Source organism: Sphaerodactylus townsendi, linkage group LG07, assembly GCF_021028975.2.
Source record: "Sphaerodactylus townsendi isolate TG3544 linkage group LG07, MPM_Stown_v2.3, whole genome shotgun sequence".
Lineage (NCBI taxonomy): Eukaryota > Metazoa > Chordata > Lepidosauria > Squamata > Sphaerodactylidae > Sphaerodactylus > Sphaerodactylus townsendi.
In genome coordinates this window covers 34,525,189-34,550,008 of record NC_059431.1, presented here as the reverse complement: position 1 = coordinate 34,550,008, position 24,820 = coordinate 34,525,189, and the positions used below count along the sequence as shown (strand labels likewise).

The 24,820-nt window shown below is 41.1% G+C and overlaps 2 protein-coding genes across 2 annotated transcripts; both read right to left on the bottom strand.

Moving 5' to 3' along the window:
• Positions 1–4,080: 4,080 nt before the first annotated feature.
• Positions 4,081–11,766, bottom strand: MRPS36 (mitochondrial ribosomal protein S36). The gene is made up of 4 exons (XM_048503216.1): positions 11,540–11,766; positions 8,951–9,014; positions 7,140–7,342; positions 4,081–4,345 (listed from the first exon to the last, which is right to left on the bottom strand). Exons 1-4 carry the CDS (start codon positions 11,576–11,578, stop codon positions 4,328–4,330), a joined length of 324 nt encoding a protein of 107 aa, XP_048359173.1. The 5' UTR covers positions 11,579–11,766; the 3' UTR covers positions 4,081–4,327.
• A 3,980-nt stretch (positions 11,767–15,746) lies between these two features.
• Positions 15,747–23,722, bottom strand: CENPH (centromere protein H). Its single transcript, XM_048502613.1, has 9 exons — positions 23,421–23,722; positions 21,445–21,500; positions 21,185–21,233; positions 20,493–20,567; positions 19,632–19,688; positions 18,033–18,096; positions 17,837–17,888; positions 17,439–17,602; positions 15,747–16,544 (listed from the first exon to the last, which is right to left on the bottom strand). Exons 1-9 carry the CDS (start codon positions 23,585–23,587, stop codon positions 16,452–16,454), a joined length of 777 nt encoding a protein of 258 aa, XP_048358570.1. The 5' UTR covers positions 23,588–23,722; the 3' UTR covers positions 15,747–16,451.
• Between the last annotated feature and the right edge of the window lie 1,098 nt (positions 23,723–24,820).

Sequence of the window (24,820 nt, the reverse complement as noted above, 5' to 3'; positions counted from 1 at the left end):
GATTAGGGGATATTTCGCAAAGGTCCAAAGGCTGACAATAAAATAGGATTTGGATTGTAGATCTAATCAGAAGTCTGAAAACAGAACTGTAGCATGTCATAAGTATTAATGTGACACATTAAATGATGCAAAATTACACCATAGCATCCAATGCACAGCAAAATATGTGCAGTAGTACACCACATTTCTGAATAATTTATCCAGCTAACTTTGTGACTCCTTTTGTACAGTTGCCTACATAGAAAAGCCCTCTAGAATAATTCAGTTTGTGGAACGCCAGAAGAGTGTGAGCCTTCCTGACCTTCTCAGGCAGGCCATTCTGCAAGGGCCACAGAAGAGAAGAAATATGTATGAGCAGTTGTTGACTTTGCCCATTTGCTGGTTGGCATCTGTGGAAGACCTTGCTTGGATGAGAAAAGCTGTCATGGCAGAACATGGAGGGAGAGACCGTTGAGGGTACAAGACCAAGAAGAACTTTATTTACTAATAAAGATCTAGGGCACTAGTAGCAGTGTTCAGTGATTCCAGAAGCTCTTTACCAATATCTACTTAGTACAATAAATCACTTAGAATGATAATACTTTTATAAGATTACATTTTTTGGAAGATAAAAATCCAGAACCTTTGAATTTATGGCTATCAGCATTAATCATTAGACTCATTCCAGATAAAAAAAATAACTGTAGTCAAAAGACTTGTGACAATATAAAGATGAACAGTATTGTGATCCTACTTCTCAAGCCACATCTGATAAACTAAGCTAGTGTATAAAAACACATGGCATGATAAATGTGTTGACTCTCAGATGCCACAGCACGATTTTTTTAGTGAACAGTTATACATGTAGAATAACTGGAATTCCTGAGTTGACTGTATAATTTTATTTCTTCAGTAAAATAATTTTAATTCTGTCATTACATAATATCATATTTTCTACCCAAGACTAAACTGGTGTCACTGCTGCACTTATAACGAAAGCTGAACGGAAACTGCTTTCTTGCAATTTCTCATCTGTATTTCTAGCCAATGAAATCCTACTTGCCTATTGCTTCCTTTTTGTTATAACACATTCCCATTGAAAAACAAAATCAAGACCCCCCCCTCCCAAATTTGTCTAAGAATGGAACCTCACAGACATCTATTTATAAATTACTTCTAGAGCAGAGGACAATGGGTAGGCTATACTGATCAAGATCTAGAGTTCCTTTCCCAAAGCAGATTATGCCCAGACATCTTTCACCCTGTTGACAAATCTATTTGCAACATCCATTCTACCAGCCCATTCCAGTCCATTAACTTCCAAGAGGCCAGCTCTGGTATTGCTGATCATCTACAATTTATACCCAATAAGAATGTACTCTTGCAAGTTTGATGTTCTCCCACAATAGCAAGACAGCAGACTGTGTACAGACACCTGATTCCATAATGTAAATGTACCAGTTTTTACAATTAGTATGCTATATAGGATATAGACTGGACAAGCTTTTATAGCTACATTGTGGTAGTTTTTTTAGTGCATTCCACATATATTACTCCTGTTCAACCCAAACAGCCTCTTTATTTATCTCTACCTCAGAAGTAATTTCTATTATCACTAGTGGATATGTAAGTGTTTGAAAAATGAGGGAGATAATTGCCACAGAGCTAGCAGTGGTCTCTAAACCAATTCTTTTACAATGAAGAATAACTTTATTGCATATATTTAGAACTGTTGGGGACAACAGTTTTATCCTTCATAATGTTCTCCAGCCTAAACTTACATTTTTTTTACACAAACAGATTGTACTACAAAAAGGTGCATACATGAAAATATTCAGCTGCTCATGGATCAATGGCTTGAGAAGTCAGAATGCCACTGTTCAGAATGAGCCTTTCACAGTGTAATAAGAAACAAGTTCATTCTGGCTTTTCAAAAATTATAATTGTTTATTACAAATACAGGTGAGGCACCTCCCAAAGTCTTTGTTATTCAGTCTGTTGACACCCTTCACCAGGGAATTATTTTGTACGCATCAAAATTAGGGTGTCTTATTTTGCACCCTGATCTGCCAGTCTATTCTGGGTATAGCAGCCTGAGGAGTTCCTCCAGCTAAATAGCTTGTTTATTCACCCAAGGAAAACTATTTATCTTTTGTAGACACAGATCAAAATGCTTTATACTGAAATTAATGCACATAATTTACACTTTGAAGGTCACGAGGTGGTCTGGAACACAATCCATTTTGGAGTCCACAAAATACTGCCAATATTAACTGGCAGTTTTTCAAAAAGGCAAAGAAAATCAAGGAAGTGCATTTGTGCTATTTAAAAAATAATGCCTCAACATCTTTGCAATCCCAGTCAATTAGCATCAGGTACAGAAAGAAAGATTTCAGTAATTCCTGCATATTTTGGAAAATGCAGATCAGAAGTCCAGGAGCAATAGAGCAAGCTTTTTGAAAGATACCTTGAACAATGCAAATAAAACTAGTTTTTTGCTCCTTGGACTGAAAGTTATTTATAGGGCATTATTGGATCCAACCAGTCTACCCCCTCCCCCAACTCAATGTTATCCAATTTCCCCATCCCGTATTGCTTTTGTACATGTAGGCCCCACAATGCCCAGCATAACCTTCCATGATGTCAAAAGGAATCCGCAGACTTCCTTTTCTACTAACAAAAACACTGGCTGGATCCAAATCTATATTTGTTCACTTGGCAGCTTCTGTAAGGTTAATTGTAAATGTGGCCCATCAACAGAAACCATTTAATATAATTACTCTGGATTATACCTGAGGTTTTTTTTTAAATATCCCCCCACTGATGTTGCCCAACTTGAAGAAACTTGCCCTAGTCCAAGTTCTGCATAACTGGCATACTTCACTTTTTGTGATGACTTTGGTTTTTTAATATAAAAAGGGAAGATTTGCCTCTCAGACAATTTTTCCAAATTTATACTGCAACAGCATGGGGGGAAAGAAGTTAAATTAAACAGATAAATGCCAGTTTAAACCATCTGATCAGATCTTTGTTTTGGATCCTACAATTCATCAGTGGAAGGCAAATAGAGCTTGAGATCTTGCCCTGCTTTCCTCTCCCACCCAGTAATCTTTCCCAACCTGGACAAGCCAGTTTCTGGAATTGTAGGACCTGTGTAGAGTAACAGCAACACAAGGCTGCTGAGAGGAGGGGGGAAGAGGCAAAACTGCCCTTGCATCAGCAGAGCTGAACCGCATCTCATCCCTCCTCACTGCAGCCAAAGACATAGCTATTATTACATGGGGGGTCCCATGACACTGGGAATTAGCTTGCCTGGGATCAGAAATAGCCTAACAGGCTGTAACAAAAATTCATGGATTGCCCAGATAGTAATTCAGAAATATTCAATAGGCAAGAGCCTGATCCAATTGAGGGCAGACTGACTCCTCACATGAAGTAGTTACGTAAGTGACCCCTGTTTTCCCTACATCCAGCACATGAGCACATCTTCCCACGATGTAGTGTGAAGAAGCACTGAATGTAATGGGAGGTTTATGCTCACCTATATTCCCATCCGGGCTCCTCATACATCAAAACACAAGTCATGCCTACAGCACAAAAAAGGAGGTGGGAGATAAGGTAGGACAGGGATATGGGAAGTACACACAAATCTTTCATTCCTCGTGGCACACTCTGTCATTTTGCTCAAACCTCTATATGTACATACTGGCAAAGGAAATGAGTGGTACTTGGGGGAAAAGGTATTATGTCATTTCTCTGTGCAAACCAGGCCATGCTCAGCTGGTTCAGGCCCCAAGCATTCCAAGTATTTGTTTTCTCCAAACCAGCAGTGTGATGAATTAGCAATAAATACGTTTGTAACAAACTTTAACATGTCCAATAAAACCAGGATTATTGGCAAGTCCTGTCAGTATCATCCTCAGTCTTAAAACTTTTAAAAAGCCTACTCATCTGAAGAACAGAGGCAAACCCTCACTTTTTGTAGCATTACAACACTGGCAGTCAGCTGAGGTGCAAAAGAAATTTTTGCTGTGAGAGATACTGGATTCTTCTTTACTGCCTCAATGAGAACAGTAAGATATTAAAAATTATACTACTGAGCATATTAATAAAATAAATTTTAATAATATGGTGGCAATAAAGTAGAAATATACTCAGCAAGAACTGTCCTCTTATTTGGGATATTTACATTGTTTCAGGCATTTACACCTTTGCGTTCCTCATAAATAAGGCCTTTAACAAAGTTATTTGCCTAAAGACGTTTATAACATTCAAAGAATTATGAAGGCCTTTATTGTGAATACAATAATTGGTTGTTCACCAGAAGCTAACAGTCTCATCTTCTGTGTTATTCTGGACCTCCACGCTGTAAAAGAAAATATTATATATTAATCTTTTAAGCAATAGATATTCTTATGTTGTCAATGATAATTTAGGCTGTCTTTGCACTTGTTAAGCCAGTGATGTAGTGCTGAACTTCAACAGGAATACAGAACATCTGAACAAATGAGTCACCATTTGGATCTTGTGGGAGATTCCCTCCATCAGTTGTTTGTAGGTCTTGGCAGTTTTATGGCAGCTTTTCCACTCCACTCTGTCATTCAGGACAGAAGTGTTTATTTAATTTCTTAGGGGAATGGTATTCACTCTACAGATCACCGAGAGCCACATTTGGCATCAACCGAACAACCACATGTCTACTGCATGGCCTGAGAATTGAGCTCAAAGTTATTCAATAGGGCTTGGTGTCTGAAATGAGGCTATCTCACTTCAGTCACATCTTGAGAAGACAAAAGTCACTGGAAGAGACCACGATGCTAGGAAAAATGGAAGGCAACAGGGAAAAAGAAAGATGCAACATGTGATAGGCTGATTCATTAAAGGAAGCCATGTCCTTCATTTTGCAAGACCTGAGGAAGACTGTTAATGTAGGGCGTTTTGGAGGTTATTAGCTTATACTGTTGACACAAATGGGAAGCAACTGGATAGCACATAACACACACACAGCTGGCTGCTAGACACCTGAGCAACAGAAGGTGCCTTGACTTAATTTGACTTCAATGTGCACTTAAAAAGCACAGCCTTGTTCACAAGATGTCAGTGTTTTCCCACACATACGAGCTTAATGTGAAGAGCTCTATCACTGTTCATTAGCACAAAGTAAAATTTTGATTTACCTCTAAGTAGACTTACTTAGGATTGGCTCCTGAAAAACTGGGATTGAGGCAATCTGAGAAAGTATCTCTTGTTTCTGGCCAAGAAACTTTCTATCTAAGCTAGAATCAAGTACAGAGTTAAGAATATCCTTACCTCTTGTGTTGAATTATGGACTTGGTTTTGGATTTGTGAGGAATAGCTATCAATTCTTCATAAAGGAGAAAAAGCTCTCTGTATGTTGCGGGAGGAAAGGCAGACAGGCAAGTATAACATACAGGTAAGTTGAGGCTTCAGTTGTGTAAGAGCTGTTGCTGCATGGTCAAATAATAAGATTACCTATTTGACTGCAATAATGGAAGGTCTGACACAAATGAAGCATTTGTATATTACACACGTCTGCCTTTCCCCCTCCCTTATGCCTTATGAATAACAGAAAGAGAGTGAACTGTTAGGAGGGTGGGCAGAAGGGTTTAGTTTGGTGGCTTCCATCAGAATAGAGATGAGTGAGCATGCTCAGCAACTAGTTGGGGTCTGCCTGGCTGGGAACTGTATCACAGCTAAGTAAAAAACAACGAATCCTGGAACAAATCAGAAAGGGGAAGGGAAAGAATAAGATGAGAGCATCCAAGCAGCAGAGTGGTGGCAGTGAAATGCTGGAGTACAGCAAGCTGCATTTACAGTAATTTGCAAGAGAGCTCCACCAGACTGAGGCGTCAAGACCCAGCCAGGAACAAATACTGCTGAGAAGGGAGGGTTTACAGCTGGAGCAGACAATTCCCCTAGTTGTGCGTGTACACTGAAAGCAGACAAGGAAAGTTCCACCAATTATCAGAAACCCACTCCGCTATTGACTGGAGTTGCAAGTACACTAGGATTGCCTTACTTGCCATCAACCCAAAGGGGCTTCCTTTATCCCACAACTGTCTTCTCAATCTCAGTTTCAGAAAAGCCATTGGTGATAAGACAGAAAGAGATACACAGTGGAACCTCAGTTTTTGCCGGTAATCTGTCCGGTGACGCTTGGCGTAAACCAAAACAGCCAAAAACCAAGGCTACGCCATTTGCGCATGCGCTACGCAAACAGCGTAGCAAATTTACTCAAAAAGCGTAAATTTGCGCAAATGGCGAAGGCAAAAACCGAGGCGCCGGCAAAAACCAAAGTAAAAAAACAGCCAGGGCGACCAGTGAAAACCAAAGGCGACAATAACCGAGGTTCTACTGTATGCTGTGGATTGAATAGCACTGTCCTATAGTATATGCCTTGGACAAGTAAGGACCAGCGATTTGTAGCCACAACCCTCCCCATAATACAAGGTTAAAGGAAAAGAACATTAATATGTACCAACTGACATCTGAAGGAAAAACAACACAGCAAAAACAGTGATTTACAGCTAATTGTAACTGAAGTTGTATGAATTATTGTCTGTAAACTGGACATGAAAAAATTTGTCATTGATTTTGAAAATATATGTCCTGCTTTTTTAGCTTAGCAACAACAAAACAATTTACAATCGTAATATAAAAATACTGTACTTCATTTTTAACTCTGTTAATTAACTCTGTTAATTACATTGCTCTGCAACTGAAATGGGAAGACAGAATTCCTTAGTCAATGTGTTGAACTAGATGGAGGAACAGATTTCATGGATTATAGTTTGTTGTAGTTCTAGCTGTAGCCCTTTCACTAATGTTCCCTTTGTGGAGGATTAGCAACACAATTCTGAGTATGCACCCCCAACCAAAAGCATACCCTACCAACTTGGAGACTGTGAAGAATACTGAGCTAAAGTTTATTACATGTGGAAATTTTTATAAACTGTCACAACCAGACAGCAAAATCTCTACTCGCAGAATTACCGTTTAATTCAGAACAACACTTACAAGACAGGAATGTAAGTATAAAGAGCTAGTAATCAGTGGTGTAGCAGAGTCACTTCAAAATTTGTAAGCGATAATAAATACCAAAGAAAGCTACAAGTAGTAACAAACATCCTGGAACTTACTTGGATGTATTCCATCTCTTCAACTGACATAGTTTTCCTCCGATATTTTGTAGGAAATGTTCGTAATAGTTCTGAAGTGTCTGGTGTGCCTTGTGCTCTACTAATCGATGAAATATTTTGATAGGATGGCGGCCCACTTCCTATGGACTGCTGTGAGGTTGAAGGATGAAGTGGAGGCACCCTTGGCTCGACAGATTCCTGCACTGAATGGCCAACAAAACAGATCCAAAACCGTCTGCATTAGCACAGATATTCCTGGTAACCCAGATTGTGCAATTATTCATTACTGAACATGACAAAAAAAGAAGACATCATGAAGTAAAAAGTTAATCAAGATATTAAAAGGATCCTTCAGAGAACTGAGGTTCAGAGATCCAAAAAAAACACTAGAAAAATTCCCAATATGATCACCAAAACACAGCATGAACTTTCTGAAGACAGTGACAAAGCCACAGAACCAGAACAGTTAGAAGAACTAGAAGTACTTCAAAAGGCTCAGGAAAAATATTGTTTAAAAGCAAACCATGTGAGAAGTGGTTTAAGACTACAGACTACATGCCACGTCTAGACTTAAGAGATCTTCACCATGGATTTTATTCGATCTCATCTGAATGTCCTAAAAGAAGGCCTGTACAGAAATTCTCAAGGAATGAAAGACCAAATTCTTCTTGCAATTTGTTATAAGAACAGCATTACATGAATAATGTTCTGATTATGACCGTTATTCATATTACAGTAAACAAACAATGCTCTTCCCTTTTTGTCCATTCAGAAATATCTGAACACTGGAAAGGAGAACAACATGCTGACAAAAAAAAATTATCCAGAGTGCTTGGAATGGAACCGTGGAAGTAGCAGAAAAAAATTTATTCAAATTTATTTCAATCCTAAACCAGAAACCAAGCTTTCAATCTGAAATCAAGCTTTTACTTAAGGCGTTTCTTTCCAAGCTTTTCACAGTCTGCTTACAGGATGAGGATTCATTTACAATTATCATTTTAGACTGCTAAATGTTTTATGCCATTTTAGTGCTATGACTGGGTTTTTATTATTTGGTAATTGTAATGATCTTATCATATTATACGTTGTGAGCCAGCTAAAGAGACAACAAATAAATATTCTAACAAGATATATATGTTATTCATTTTTTTTAAATATTATTTACCCTGTTTTTCTCCCAACACTGTCAGGACTTAAGGTGCATAACAACAAATACCATATAAAAATAAACACCTAATAAAATACATTATACAATTAAGCCAGAGCTCCCAAGTATAAACACCAAATTGCCCCATAAATACCTCTGTTTTATAGCTTTTCTGGGAAGCTGTAAGGGTAGGTGCCTGCCTCACCTCTTCCAGGAGACAAGCAGCAAAAAGAGCCCAAGCCATAAATGGACTATATTCTCAAGGGGGGGGGGGGTTTGACTGCTAAAAGATGCTGTTTTGTGGAGCACAACTATCACAAAGGTCCATAACACAAGAGACAGTCGTTTAAGAATGTGGTCCACAGGTCATTAAGGACTTTAAAGGTAATCACCAGCACCAGAAAGAATAATTTTTTTGCTGCTATATCCTTCAATAAAAGCTGCTTTCCATCAATAGTGAGGAAAACTCTCAATTAGTGAAAACATCTTACTAGCCAGATTCACCTTTGTCTTGCCTGGATTCACTTTCAGTTGACCACCACATTCAGCTGGTTGAATACTGTGACGGCAGCTCCGGTGATTTAGTCAAAGTGAGCATACAAATTATGTCTCATTTTAAAACTGCCATTGGTACTAAAAATATTTTTACAAGAGTGATACTTACTTTTAAGTTTGGGAATATTTTTTCTGTCAGGAAACTTAATCAAGGGTGTATGTGGCTTTACTACCTAAAGATACAAAAGGAAGGTAATACATGAATGAGTTAGAATGTTTCCTGCCAAAGTTGAAATGCAGCAAGTACTGATGCTTGGCTATTTCTATTCATTTTAATGTACATTGTAAGAACATAAGAACATAAGAACAAGCCAGCTGGATCAGACCAAAGTCCATCTAGTCCAGCTCTCTGCTACTCGCAGTGGCCCACCAGGTGCCTTTGGGAGCTCACATGTAGGATGTGAACGCAATGGCCTTCTGCTGCTGCTGCTGCTCCCGAGCACCTGGTCTGCTAAGGCATTTGCAACCTCAGATCAAGGAGGATCAAGATTGGTAGCCATAAATTGACTTCTCCTCCATAAATCTGTCCAAGCCCCTTTTAAAGCTATCCAGGTTAGTGGCCATCACCACCACCTCCTGTGGCAGCATATTCCAAACACCAATCACACGTTGCTTGAAGAGGTGTTTCCTTTTATTAGTCCTAATTCTTCCCCCCAGCATTTTCAATGAATGCCCCCTGGTTCTAGTATTGTGAGAAAGAGAGAAAAATTTCTCTCTGTCAACATTTTCTACCCCATGCACTTAATTTTATAGGCTTCAATCATATCCCCCCTCAGCCGCCTCCTCTCCAAACTAAAAGAGTCCCAAACGCTGCAGCCTCTCCTCATAGGGAAGGTGCTCCAGTCCCTCAATCATCCTTGTTGCCCTTCTCTGCACTTTTTCTATCTCCTCAATATCCTTTTTGAGATGCGGCAACCAGAACTGGACACAGTACTCCAAGTGCGGTCGCACCACTGCTTTATACAAGGGCATGACAATCTTTGCAGTTTTATTATCAATTCCTTTTCTAATGATCCCCAGCATAGAGTTTGCCTTTTTTACAGCTGCCATGCATTGAGTTGACATTCCCATGGAACTATCAACTAAGACGCCTAAATCCCTTTCCTGGTCTGTGACTGACAGCACTGACCCCTGTAGCGTGTATGTGAAGTTAGGATTTTTTGCCCCTATGTGCATCATTTTACATTTTGCTACATTGAACTGCATTTGCCATTTCTGGGCCCACTCACCTAATTTATCAAGGTCCGAAGAAGAGTTTGGATTTATATCCCCCCCTTTCTCTCCTGTAGGAGACTCAAAGAGGTTGACAATCTCCTTGCCCTTCCCCCCTCATAACAAAAAACCTGTGAGGTAGGGGGGGTTGAGAGAGCTCTGAGAAACTGTGACTAGCACAAGGTCACCCAGCTGGCGTGTGTGGGAGTGTACAGGCTAATCTGAATTCCCCAGATAAGCCTCCACAGCTCAGGTGGCAGAGCTGGGAATCAAACCTGGTTCCTCCAGATTAGATACACGAGCTCTTTACCTCCTATGGTGTTCCCCTATCTATATGTGTTCCTTTTATATGCAGGCAGCTAAAACTGGAGAATCAAACCTGGTTCCTCCAGATTAGATACACGAGCTCTTAACCTCCTACGCCACTGCTTAACGCAGGTTAACACAGCTACACTTGGAATGAAAGACCTGCAAACACTGTTATGCTTGTAAGTAACCCTTTCTGCAAAACTGACTTACACAGTAACAAGAGGTAAAGATTTCAACTTAACCATTAAGTTCAAAATGTAGTCCTAACCCATCTTCAGAGTTAAAAACCCTTATGTCACCTCACCATCTAGGAATGCCCAGAAATAAATCCATCTGTGATGCTAGGCCCATTCTTGTTACTCAGTGACAGAGATTAGTTGAATGGGTGGTTAGGTAGCATGAAAGGCTAGGCTCCAGTGGTTACAGTGAATTATTAATATAGATTTTACCACAGGTCTTTCCCTATTTATCTTTCAGCACAGTTTCTATTTCAGGGAGGAAACTTGGTGTTGGGCAATCTTCCTGAAGAGTGATTATATCACACCCTCTTCCACCAAAGAATGTATTACAATACGCTCCCATCCTGGGCAGAAGGAAGAATGAGAGAGATCTAGCAGTCCCTTCTCCCAGTTATGCCCCCTCACCATAATGTTTCTGGCTTTGGTCCTGCCTGCAACCCACCCCAAAATCATTTACTGGCGTGTGCGATCAGCAATCCAGCCAGGACACCCACAAGCTGTGCACCACACTGCGAACTTCTGCAAAGGTACATGGGAACACTTTTGACTGCCGTTTAAGTTAGGCCTTGCAGTAATAACCATCCCCAGGGTCACGGCCTGTCAAAATAAGGTCCTCAAGCACAGCAAGACTCTAGGGGACGAGCCTGCTTCTTTTGCGCGACTTCGTGTGTGTGTGTGTGTGGGGGGGGGGGAACAGCCTCTTCGTGGGCTCCAGCCTGGCCACTATTTAGTCCGATTCTCTACCTCCCTCTCCTCCCTGCAGTTTCCCCCACCGTCCCTCCCTCCCTCCAAGGACACCGGCGGCCTTCGTTCCCACCCACTAACCGCTCCGTCTCTAAATCCAGAATCCCAAAGCCAGGCCCAGATACGCCGGCTCCGGCCTGGAACACAATCCCGCGGCACGACTGACAGCTCGGAAGGCGCCGCGCCTGACTTACCTGAGCGACCCGAGTGGCGGCCGCCATCTTGCTGCCCATGGTGACCCCGGGTTTGGACAGGGGAAAGAGCGCATCCGGGATAGGCCTCGCAAGAATGAGGAGGCGTGGATCTCAGGAAGCCCCGCCCAGAGAAGGGCGTGGCTTCTCCCAGGTGTATATCCTGCTCCCTCCCCATCGCCTTCCCCCACCTGCAGGGAAAGGAGAATGGCTTTATAAAGGGCCAGGGGGAGGAAGAGCCCGGTCTAGGCAGGATAAAGCTTGGGGAGGCATAAAAGGCCGGGGCGGGGCGGGGCGGGGCGGGGCGGGCCGGGCCGGGGCGGGGCGCGGGCGGGTGGGTGAGAGAGACAGAGACGGGACTTCTTTACGCCATTTTCCATATAGCGAATAGGCTGAATCCCGCTACTGAACCTAAAAGCATTCCAGTTTTTGTCAAAGGATTTCAACTGGTTGTGGTGGGTTTTCCGGTCTGTGTGGCCGTGGTCTGGTGGATCTTGTTCCTAATGTTTCGCCGGCATCTGTAACTGGCATCTTCAGAGGTGTATCACAGAGGGAAGTCTGTTACACACTGTTACACACTGCAACAGACTTTCCTCTGTGATACACCTCTGAAGATGCCAGCCCATTTTTGGTACGCACGTTTGCATATAAAATGGACTCAAGGCAGGTTGCATTGTTTTAAAAAACACAACAGAATAAAACTAGCTATTACAACTTCTACATTATGCAGATTAAATCAGGTTGGAAAAGTTTATCTACTAAAAGATAGCTGCAACAGATAGAGTACTGGATTGAGAGAGAGTTTCAGTTACTAGTTCCCTTTGCTTCAATAGGGATGTTACAGCTTTCAAATAACTTTACGTTTAGTTTCACACACGTACAGGTGTCTCTGATTAGGGTAAGCCTCCTTTACACAGAACTGAACACTCTCCTAAGACTCCCATCCTTACTCCAGAGGTAATTCACACTGACTTGGAAACAGAGTTTCCAGTGTTAAGAAAATCCAGTTCTCATCTAGACTACATATGCATTCTTCCATCGAAACCAAAGATTTTCTACATATAACCTCCCCCCCACATGTTCCCCACACACATGTTTTTACAGGCTGGTATGTCAACATGATCACATTCATGTTCCCACAGCCAGAACTATGTACATTCAAGTTTTTACATTTCAAAAAAGTTGCAAGAATACATTAAACCTCTCTCAATAGAAATGGTGCGCAATGGAAGGTGTATGGAGTAAAAAACAGATGTCCTTCCATATACAGATTGTCTCCAAGCTGCTCATGAGGGTCAGGGGAATTGGAATACCTCCCCATGTGCTTCTCAGTCCATGCAGAATTCAATGTGTTTGCTCACAGTAATAACCACAGGCCTCACTCTTCATAGAAATCATCCCAATCTGTCTCCAAATTGTGAAGCTGATTTCAGCATCAAGGTTCAGGCAATCCAGGTCACTATGTTTGTTTGATTTCTATCAATTTGCACCCAATAATTACCACAGGCTTCAATGAAAGAAAGACCCAAATAAAATATCAGCCTTTTTTATTTGTCAGGTAGCAGATGTTCAAATGGTTTCAGCCTCCTTATGTCAGGAGGAAGTCATTCTGGAAACTCTGTGGAAAGGTTGGATTGCTACCAAATAACCTGACCACCCAGACACAAAAGAAAGACTCAGAGAGACAAACGGTAAACTATTTAGCTTTATTGAATTATACTTAAAGGCAGCCCTAAAACACCCACATGTTCTCATTTGGGCTTAACCACACAGGAAGTGGTTTCCAGATCTGCTCTAGGTCCTGAGGACCCAAGGCAAACCCAGAAAGGGTGTCCTGTGTAGGCAAGTCCTGAGTTGCTTCCAATAAAGGCAGTGCAGAGAAGGCAAAAAACCTGAGTCCCCCAGGGCCAATCTGGGCACACAGGGAAAAATTCCTTCTCAGCTCCAGTTCAGGCAACCAGCTATAAGCCTGCACTGTCAGGTAAGCATGGTGGGTGTATCAGTTACGCGCGAGGTCTTCTCAAGGTCCCTCGAAGTCTCAGATTTAATGGACCAAGTCTGGCCCTTTCATTGGCTGAAGATCCAATGGGTTTCAGCAGGTTCACACCAGTTTGGCAGAACCAGTTGTAAACAACCAGTTGTTAAATTATTTGAATCCCACCATCAGAACTATTTGTTAAATTATTTAAATCTTAGCACTGGTTGGATCTGTAACTGGCTTCTGTTTCTTCACCCTATTGGAGAGGAGGGACAAGCAGAGATCTCTCTCTTATCTTCTTGGGTGGGGAAGGGGGAAAGATAGGAACAAACAGAGAGGGATGTAGCAGGAAGGAAAGGGACAGATTTGGGAGAGAAAAATAGAGGGCGGGGGTACCATTTCCCCCAGAATGGAGACAGCACACAGATGCCGCCTCTCCGGGAAAGGCAGTAAAAATGCTACATCTCTAAGAGAGGCATCTAGTCTTATAGGAGGACAAAGATCCTTGTGTGGTCAAGGATGTAGCTGGGATTCATTGTGACTGGGCAAAGGGGGGAGCAGACCTCTGGCCTCATTTGCATAGGAAGGTTTCCAGCCTGTTGGTTTTTGCAGAGAAAGTAATAAGTGGGTTTTAGCTGTCCTTGGTTTTGAATTTCTCGATCTCCTTTTCTGTTCTTTATTTCCAGATTAGAGATTATATGCATGTGTGTGTGTGTGTAATCATTCAGAAATGATTTGCTGTCCTTGATATAGTGTTTTTAAATGTCTTTCAGACTCCCCTAAGGCTCCTCAGCAAATTTTCATAACCCAGACACCAACTGCTGTGGAAGTTCTGGAAGGTTTTACAGTGCACATGGAGTGCTTTATTAAGGAGAAGATAAACTTACCAGTTTGGTATATTGAGTGGTCTAAGAAAGGAACAAGCAGTTTATTAACCACCACAAACTGGACATCAATAATTACAAATAAAGAATATGTTGTCTTTTGATTCTGAACAAGACGGAGGTAGCAGATTGTGGAATCTACACATGCGCTCTTCGTGACAGTGAAGTTACCTTTCGCAGTAATGGAACACAACTGACTGTTGATGGTAAAATCTTTTCTCCAAAATCACATCTTGTGCTGTGGGAAGCTTTGTATTCTTTCATAGACGGGGGTTGTGTGGAGACTGGTAGACCTGTGTGAGATCAGTAGCTATCCAACAATTTGCTGGAAATCCACATAGCTTAAAATAATCAGGTATGTAATTTGTCCAAAAAAATGAACCTAAACAGTGGCAGGATTCAAATAAACCGGTTCCGAAAGGACTCAGTGGTGGGATTACAACCAGTTCTCTGAACTAGACAAAAAAATTAGCTACTGGTTCTACCGAATAGATGCGAATAGGCTGAATCCCACTACTGCCTGGCCCCCATTTGGTAGAACAGGCTTCCTAGGGAAGTTAGGTGCCTGCGAGATTTGCAGGATTTTCGCAGGGCCTGCAAAACAGCTCTGTTCACCCAAGCATTTCCACCTGGCCAGCTGGAGTTATTGTAGGTATTCCATCTACTGCCTCAGCCTCTCATGGGTGAGATAGGAGGGGGGTGGAATTGTCACCATCTGTTTCTATGAGTTTTTTCTGTAATTGTTATTAGTTGTATTTTTATGAATTGGTGTTGTATTTGTCGGTGATGTTGTACACCGCCCTGAGCCCTTCAGGAGAGGGCAAGTTACAAATGTAAAGAAATTTTCAAAAATTAAAAATCAATTTTAATTGTGTTCATAGTGTGGCAGATAGCATCTTTAGGCAGATTTGTAGTGATATGCTATTAGTAGCCAATGGGGAAGCCCCCCACATGAGATTTATGGATACAATGTACTGAAGAAGATAGCTTAGAATGTTTGCTTTTTCTATTGCATACTTGGATTTCCAGCTCTGAAAATTTGGGGGGGTACAATGAGGGTACAATGCCATAGAATCCATTCTCCAAAAGAACCATTTTCTCCAGGGGAATTAATCTCTGTAGTCTGAAGATCAATTGTAATACTGGGAGATCTCCAGGCAGCCCTATCCCATTGATATTAGATTGATTTTAAACCTTGTAAAAACCTCAATGAAAGCCTTGCAGCAGAAATCACCTGTCTGCTAATTTACAACATTACTAGAAAGAACTGATAGTGAACTTTATGTAATTTCATTTTAATAGACCATGCCTTAAAAGTAGCAAAATGTATGAACAAGGACACATTTTCTTTCCATGACACTTAAAAGGATTTTATTTCGAGTACCAAGCATGTTAATTACCCCACCATCATTAACATAGCTCAACAACCTAAGCACATGCTGATAAATTCACTTTTTTCTCCTATACACAATACAAAGATGAATAACAATAGAAGTCTAACGTAGAATACAAAGGCATACTTCTCTGAGTTTTGAAGTTAGACTGATTTTAAACTTTTATCAAAATGCTGAACTAATTCTTATACTGCTAGTTTGAAATACATTTTGCTTAAAATGTGTTCATGAATAATGACAGTAAAATTCAAATTGCCAGAACAGCCACCGCAATGTCCCACTTCTGTGAAACCCTGCCTTTCTGGCAGAAGGCGAAGACAAAACCCATCTAGAGTATTGTTCCAGTAAATAGGCAGTAGCTTTATTTCTAGCAGGCAGAAAAGCAGGAGAGATGAAGATGAGGCTGGAATCACAATATTCTCTGTTCTTCTATTTCCATTTTAAACTCCCTGTAGACACAGTGGTCACAAATCTATCCAGCTGAAATTGAACTACACATTACAGCAAAAATAATTTCCTTTTTGAAGTCCTGAAGTACTCATCACTACAGAGTGTCCTTGCACAAACACCTGCTTCAGAACATCTAATTTGTTAGAGCCCATTTGTCAGATTGCCAGTACAGAGAGTACACAAAATGCAGTATTGGTAGTGCTGATTCTTCAGAGTCCAGCCACATTTTTCTCCAGCTGCAAAACAACTGCCTTCAAATCTGGGTCCTCTGCCCAATTGACTCCACTTCCAGTGATGAGATTCTGAAACAGATCACAGTTGCTATATATTCAGACCTATGAAAACATCTTGCTTTAAAGGAACTTATTTCAGTTAACTTCTGTTGCAGAAGTACTCGCCCACTGTTTGGATGTTGCTTTCACATGATACTTAGCCCACATTTTGCAAAACAGTTATGGCCCAATCCTATGCAAGGTGGGGAAATGGGCTGATGGAGGTAGGATGGGGCTGTGCTTGCTCCCTCTGCTGGCATAAGGAGCACCCCCCCTGGTGGAGAAGGCAATGGAGCCAGCAATGGAGGGCAATGGAGCCAGCTCCACAGTGGCAAACGTGGAAGCTCCTAGAGGTGGAACCAACTTTAATTGGCTTCCACCCGGGCTTGAGGGCTGGGAATACAGTGGCCAGGGTCTTGGACATATGCTACTCGAAAGGATGGCGTAACTCCATTTAGCCCTATGGTGGGCTTTCAGTTGTTACTGTTGTAACATGAGGAAGATGTAACCTGAGGTAACCCAGAGGCCAAAACCTAAGGACAGAGAAGTCTTTCAGCACCATCTCTGAGGCCCCTTCTGCACTTTTGAGCCACTTTCACAATTGTTTGCAAGTGGATTTTGCTATTCCGCATAGTAAAGTGGATTGAAAGTGCATTATTCTGTATGTGCGGAAGAGGCCTAAAGCATACCCTTGCGGTAGGACTGGAAGAATTCTTTGCTAACTTTTAAACTGAACTAAGTTTCTCATGTATTTACAATAACTGCCAACCATATTTTGGTCAACAGACCATGACATCTAATCCAGTAGGCTTTCCTCCAGTAAGCAATTGTTACTAGAAACTTAAAAAGAACCAAAGGCATCAGTTTACCTACTTTCATCCAAATGAATTTAATGCAGATGTAATAATTTAAGAATTATTTTACCTGAAATATATTTTGAATCAGTGTAGTCATCTTAATTTCTTGTTGCAGATTTCTACGAGCTTTTGTAAGAGTTTCTCCCACTTCCATGTTTTCTAATTCCTCTTTCTGTTTTCTCTTTGTTTCATGGATTTGAGCCAGTTTGCATTCCCCCGCTCTCTTTAGTTCTATGTATTTAAGGGGGAAAAAATAAGGTAAGAAGCTTGCTAATTCTCAAATACACCAACTCTTTACAATTCCCCCCCTTATTTTCCCCCTGCCCACAATACACTCAAAAGGGTAGTTCTTTAAGGAACTATTGGAGGAGAGGGAAAAGACCCATTCCTGTAAGCTCCTTCCATTTGTGGGAGATTGGATCCAAAACAAGACAACTGTAATTTAATTTACTTTAAAGAACTTACCTAGTCTTTTCTGCTTAACCTCATTCAGTTTTTCTTCTAATTCACGAGATTTCTGTAAATAAATAGTTTTTTCTTGTATAAAGAAGCACAGCTGCAAATCTTTATTAAAAGAATAAAGCTATATTCACACTACAACTGGTTTTAATATGCGTATAGGGGCATTGAGCCTTAACATTTTAATATGAAGTCTACGTACCTGCTGAGATTTAAGTACAGCAGTGCTCAGAAGAATGATGTGCTTTATGGTATCCCAGATCAACCTAATAAAAGCATACATGATATGAAAACGATTTCTTAAGCTTCAAGGCCCAAGCTGGGCAGACCCTAACATCATCGGGACCCATCATTCTTCTTGGGAGGGTTGCATATGGGTTCATGGGATACTGTTTTAGAATGTAAATTTTAAACTTTTATATGTTTATATTTATATATGCTTTTATATTGTTCACCGCCCTGAGCCCTTTGGGGATAGGGCGGTATACTAAATCAAATAATAAATAAAATAAGAATTCTAACAACCACTTCAAAGAAAAAGAAGTCTGAGGACATGGAATGAAGAATCAGCATTGGAAAGGAAGGGACATTTGGCCTTTTCCCTGTGCAGTCTTCTCATCTCCAGTCTTCCCATCTCCTCCCCTCTTCCAAAGGTTTCATATGCAGGTATTACTGACAACACCCATTTGAAATCCCATGAGGGCATAAGCACTTGCGGGGAGAGGGAGGAGCTGCAGCAGAAAATAGTAGTTGAGGAAGAAGAAGAGTTGGATTTATATCTCCTCTTTCTCTCCTATAGGAGACTCAAAGGGACTTACAATCTCCTTTCCCTTCCCCCAAACCTTGTGAGGTAGGTGGAGCTGAGAGAGCTCAGAAGAACTGTGACTAGCCCAAGGTCACCCAGCTGGCGTGTGTTGGAGTGTACAGGCTAATCTGAATTCCCCAGATAAGCCTCCACAACTCAGGTGGCAGAGCGGGAAATCAAACCAGGTTCGTCCAGATTAGAGTACACCTGCTCTTAACCACTACGCCACTGCTGCTCCGACAATTATACAGCCCTCTTTCCCCAGCACCACACCCTAATCCAAATCACGCATCCTAAATTGCCTTTTCTTTAAAAAAAGTATTTAGGGTTTTGCTAAACGAACTTGCACATCGCACAAAGTTTGCCCCTTAGTTGACTTTAAGTGGTGCTCACACCCTTTAAGACCAACTTCAGTCTGCTGGGGTTTTTTTTTGAACTTTTCATTAAAGAAGACTTCAAAGATCTGTTGTTACCAATAGTTCTGAAAGCTAATCCTGGAGTATTCTCTTTACCATGGGAAAAAAAGAAACCCATGAGATCTCTTCTTGTTCAGCTTGTATTAATAAAGTATATGAGGAAGGCAGCAACACTAATTTGCAAGCAGGAATACAGTCATCAACTGGCAAGGTGGATGCCAAGTCAATACTGTGGAAGCACAATCCATATGCTAAGAATGCTGATCATCCTGATTGCCTGTTGTGGGGAGGGGGGGAGAACACATGACGTGGAGAATGGGCAGGCCAGTCAAACCCTTCTTTTGCCAACCGCCCCCACCCCCGGCAAAGGAATTAAAAAACTCCACTCCCAACTGATTTTCTGGGGGTGGGGAATCACTTACAATAAGGTGGTCCCAATGAGAGCAAATTAGAGGGAGGATATTTTTTAAGTTGGAAAAACATGCTAGGGAAGGGCTCAGAACGCCCCCTGCCACCTTTACTGTGCTTTACATTGACCTAGCCACCACTTGATTTATTTTAGACCATCAGGTTCTCTTACTTGGAGTCCTCATCATCATTCCTCAATTTGGCTCTGAGCGCTTCAGTTACTTGGATCCTATGCAGCACAGAGAAATTACAAGAGATGTATCAGTACTCTAGATATGTTTGCACAACAAACTATAACTGCATACTATTTGTTTGTCTCCTCCTCTATACATTTCTGTGCACAAATGATGTACAAATGATCCAGCACTTGGGTACTGTTATAACTGGCTGCAGGGATGGATCCTAGCATCAATACAAGGTGCCTTCCGCTGAACATAAGACACCCTGTTACTTCTTGAACGTAGCCCCTAAGTTTGTCACACAGCATATTTATCCATATGAAATTATTTATTATGAGATCACTTAAATTTACCAGTGATTGAAGTTAAAGACTTACAAAATGAGAATTACACATTTTATGGTATTACTATCTTGTGTTTTCCTCATTAATGGTCCTTTTTTGCCCAAAGAGGGCTGGAAAGATGTAAAAAATCTATGATCTTTTACTTGGGAATGATCATAACTACACCCCTTGCGGAGTACTGGAGCTGAGACTAAAGTACAAGTAAATTTTTCTTCATAAAACCTTGTAGCCATCTCAGACTTTGAAAAACCAGCATTGGACTGGATTCTATCATTTTGTTCTATTGGTACCTGTAATTTCTTCCAGCACAAAGTACCTTCCACTAATGTAAGATGACAAACTCTGACAAATCAAGCAAAGAGTTAATTGCTTACATCACAAATTTCAATGGGTGTTCAGCCCATGTAATATTTGTTAGATTACAACTTGGATGTTCTGTATTCCCCAGTATAATAATGCTTCTATCATAACACTGTGTTTTGAAGTGCCCAGCAACAAATATACCTTTACCTTTGCAATGCTAATGTTTTGTTTTGGTATGAAACCTTCACCTCCTCCATTTCTCGTTCCAAATCTTCAATAGAACTAAAATCAAAATGGGAAAACAATTAACAAATAATGCCCATAATATCTAAAAGCTTCCTTTCATAGGTGCAATTTCTCCTACTGAGTTCTTATAAAAACCAGAACATCACATAACATTTTTCTCAACATTTCTCTGCTCTGATATTAACTCAACCATTTCCAGTGTTGTGTTCAGAGACAGCCAAAGTGCACAAAGGCATGTAGAAGTAACATTAACATTCCTGACATAAATAAATTCAGAAAATCATGTTTCTTCCTTTTACTGTAAACATTTGCATAACTGGAGCTATTTTAGAATACCAAAAAACAAACATGCTGCGAGAAAGAATGCAGGGGGAGAGAAAGGCCTGGCCAAGGCTGGAAAACGCAACATCAAGCAAGGAAGGAAACTGACTGCAATAATAACACTGTATATTGACAATTACTGTGCACATCAGCAATGTTATTCAGAAATATATATCTATAGTATGCAAGACACCTTTATAATTGCTAGGCCTTTGCCTTTAGATTGGGCTCTTACGTGCAGAGGCCTAGTAATTCACTTCCTGGGTTTACATAAGACAAAATAATAACAGATCTGAGCGGTATGAGTTTCAATGACTTAGCAAAGGACATACCTCTCAACTACCTTTTCATCTATAACTTGATCTGGAATGCTTTCTTCACCTGCCAGACAAACATATGTTAAAGATGAGCAAAAAAAGGCAGCCTGAAGCATTACACAGAGAATTTATGGTAGTCAAAAGCCACAATCATTATATGTGCAGTAAAAACGAATAAAACTTTAAAAACAAGCATCTTCTCAACATACAATTTTTTTAAATTCACCAACAGAGGATGCAATAATTATGTTTTACAATGGTGAAAACATACTTACTTGCAGTAATTGCTGTATTATATTCCATCAAATGTTGTTTTATTTGTTCCCTTACTCTACAGTAGAAAAAGAAAATCAAACCAGAACAAAAAATGGAAAGCAGTTTGTAGCAAGATTACACTGTTCCTTTCTGTTAAATGTAATCACTCGTGATTTGATATTAGGCCCATGACCTGTTGAGCAGTTTTAAGCGAGCGTTAGGAAACTGCTGGAAGTAGATTCAAACTATGTTGATTGATGCTTATTTTTCAAGGGGTTTCTAGACTACTGATAGCACTGCCTGCCTATATGATTTCATCTAAATATAAGTCTACAAAGGAAGGCCAGCCAATGCAATATTCCCTTCTCTCCAAAAGCCCATCAGATGAAAAAAGAAAAAAAGCCCCACTCATTTTCACATCCAGGATCAATGCTCGCCTGCTTCCACTTGTAAACATTGCTGAGGCTCCACATGCTGTCCTTTACTGCGCAACAGCCTCTGAAGTAGGATGAGTCATTATATACATACATATATATTTACCACTGTTAAAGCCTGCCTTTCTTACTCAAGGCAGTTTACAAAACAAAAGACCAAAACAGTTCTATCAGACAATGCTTACTCTCTCAATAGATCCTGCTCCTTTAATAATAACTAATAATAGTTTCAACATATATTTATGTAGACCTTAATGAGCAGTAGGGACCCGAAGTGACAGCAGCATTATTTTGCACTGCGACTGTTTCATTTCCAGCAGTTTATATGCCCATGCACTATTAGTCTTTACAAGAATCTACTACTAGAGCTTACTTACTACACTTATACTCCTCCTTTTTCCTCAATGAAGATTCAAAGCAGCTTACATCGGTTTTATCCTCACAAGCCACCCTGTGAGGTAGATTAGGCTGAGAGAGTGACCCGTCCAAAGTGACTCTGTGAGCTTCCCTGACAGAGTGGGGATTTGAACCCGGGCCTCCTAGACCCTAGTTTGACACGAAGTACACCACCCCACTATCCAGAAAGTTAACTTTAAGAGAGCAGGGAAGTAGCTGGAACTTCATCTGTTAGGATTTTTAAAAATATATTTTCATTCAGTAGCACCTTAGAGACTAACAAGATTTTCAGAATGTGAGCTTTCCCAAGTCAAAGCTCCTTCATCTTCTCAGTCCCTAAGGTGCTACTGGACTCAAATCTAGCTAAATATACTAAATATCCTTTGGTAAATGAACACATTATCTATGATCTACAGAACATCCCTACTATAAAAGACCAAACATGTTGATGGTCAACATTGTGTAGTAATAGTTAAACTAGCAAACCAGTATACGGGGAAACCAGGTTCGAATTCCCCCATTCTGCCTTGGGAGCCTGTTGACCCCCCCCCCCCCCCCCATATCCTTGGCCCAGTCACTCTCTCTCAGCCTAACCTACCTCACAGGATTGCTGTGAGGATAAAATGCAAGAGAGAACAATCAAGTCAAGTCAACCTTTACTGGCATAGCATAAAAGACAGACCCTCCCCGCAAAAGCCATATATGATATAATAGATATTGAGAATCCACTGCAGTACTATAGAAGTCTTACTCTATATTTATAGATGCATCTCAATAGTGAGACAGAAATTTGGCTGTTGTCTTGGTTATATGATCAACATCACCGTTCAACAGGTATAAAAAAAAATTGTGGGGTCCGATAAACTTTTTTCTTGCCAAAACTGGTTGCAAAAGATTTAGTCTCATAGAGAGGGCGGTAAGTACAAAGGCACAAGCTCGAGCAGTGATACGCAGTTCCTGGTGGATATGCACATTCTCTCCTGATGGGGAAAGAGAACAATGTTAAACAGCTTTGGGACTCCATTGAGAAGAAAGGCAAACAATGAATAAAGTCAATAAATTCATCATTGATCCCTGACGATGCTTGGAAGGCTAGCAGATTTAACATTTGGTCGGCTTTTAAATAATTGCAACTTGCTTGTATGCACCATAGAAAAGGAATCTACCGGAAGAGGGTGAGCACGTCTGGAGTCGCCCCTTCATCGCTCACGAGACCGTGGGCAGGCGCCGCTTCTGCAGGCACTTCTTCGGACGAACCGTTGCAGGCCGCCGCCGCCGCCGCTTCTTCCCCGAGGCAGGCAGCGACATCCCCCGCTCCTCCCAGCAGCGACATCCTGACCACCGCGGTCGCCTCGCGCCTTCTCTTCGCATCGGCTCTCCGCCGTCTTTTCAAAAGGCCCGCTGCCTGACGTCACAGACAACCGCTATCGATTGCTCATGCCTAGAGTGAGCCAACCCGCCTGTCCAACAGCTGAGCTCCCTCCTCAGGCTTCGTGAGAGGCGCAAGTCAAAGCGACCAATAGTGTCGCAGCCCTACACTTCCGAGAACCGATTGAATAGCGCTGGGAATCTGCCATGTGAGGGGATTGTTATCTAGTGATTGAGATGCATTCCTGGCTCAATGTAATTGCTACAAGATATATGTAAGCAACTTGCTAGATTCTAGATTGCCAGATAGCAGCTAGAAGATTTATGTAAACCAGTCTGCTATCTGTTATAATTGCCGTTCTGGGACATTCTTTCCTTGAGCTTTGCTTTATGGCTTCACATGTCACATAGATAACTAGGCTTTCCCCTGACACTTTAGTCTCATGGGAAACAGGATTGTTTGGGGGGGGGAGGTTACCATGTGGCTTTATCGCTGTCTGTTGCTGACCTTGGGGCGCCACAGCTCCAAACCATCACATTCCTTGGGAAAATGGAAGCGGGGATTAACATTGTAATAAAACAGGTAGCAAAAGCCAAGTTCCTCAGAACTGGCTTTGCCAATCAATAAATGCTGCTGATTAACAATACAAGGTTCAAGGTTTGAGACCTAACACAAATCTCAGAGAGCCTTTTTCTCATTGTAGCCACTTGCTATGTCACACTCTTAGACAAGGTGGTGGATGAAAAAGATAAATGGTTTTAGGTCATGCCAATCTCTCTCGATTTCAGAATGGCTCATCAAAATCAGGATCTGCAAATAATTACTCTTGCAACTGGTTCTTTCTAAATGATTTTAGATTCTGAACAGCTGCTGGAATCTGCCGTTTAGAGCCAAATGTTTAAAGATAGCTCTGTAAGGAACAAATCCCCCATGAGTTTATGCTTTCCCACGAGGAGTATGAATTTCTCTAGCCATTTGGAAGCATTTTGTTGCAGGTGTAAGGCTGCAATCCTAGTCATCACTATTGAATCTAGTGGGGCTTACTGTTGAGTAATACAATGGAATTTACTGTAGAAAGTGACAGTTCAACAAAACAGGGGGAGACTCCAATGTGAAACTGCTAAACTAGATTCCATTAAGAAGTGCAACACTAACTTCCCCAGTACTAAACAAAGACCTGGGATTTCTAATACACTA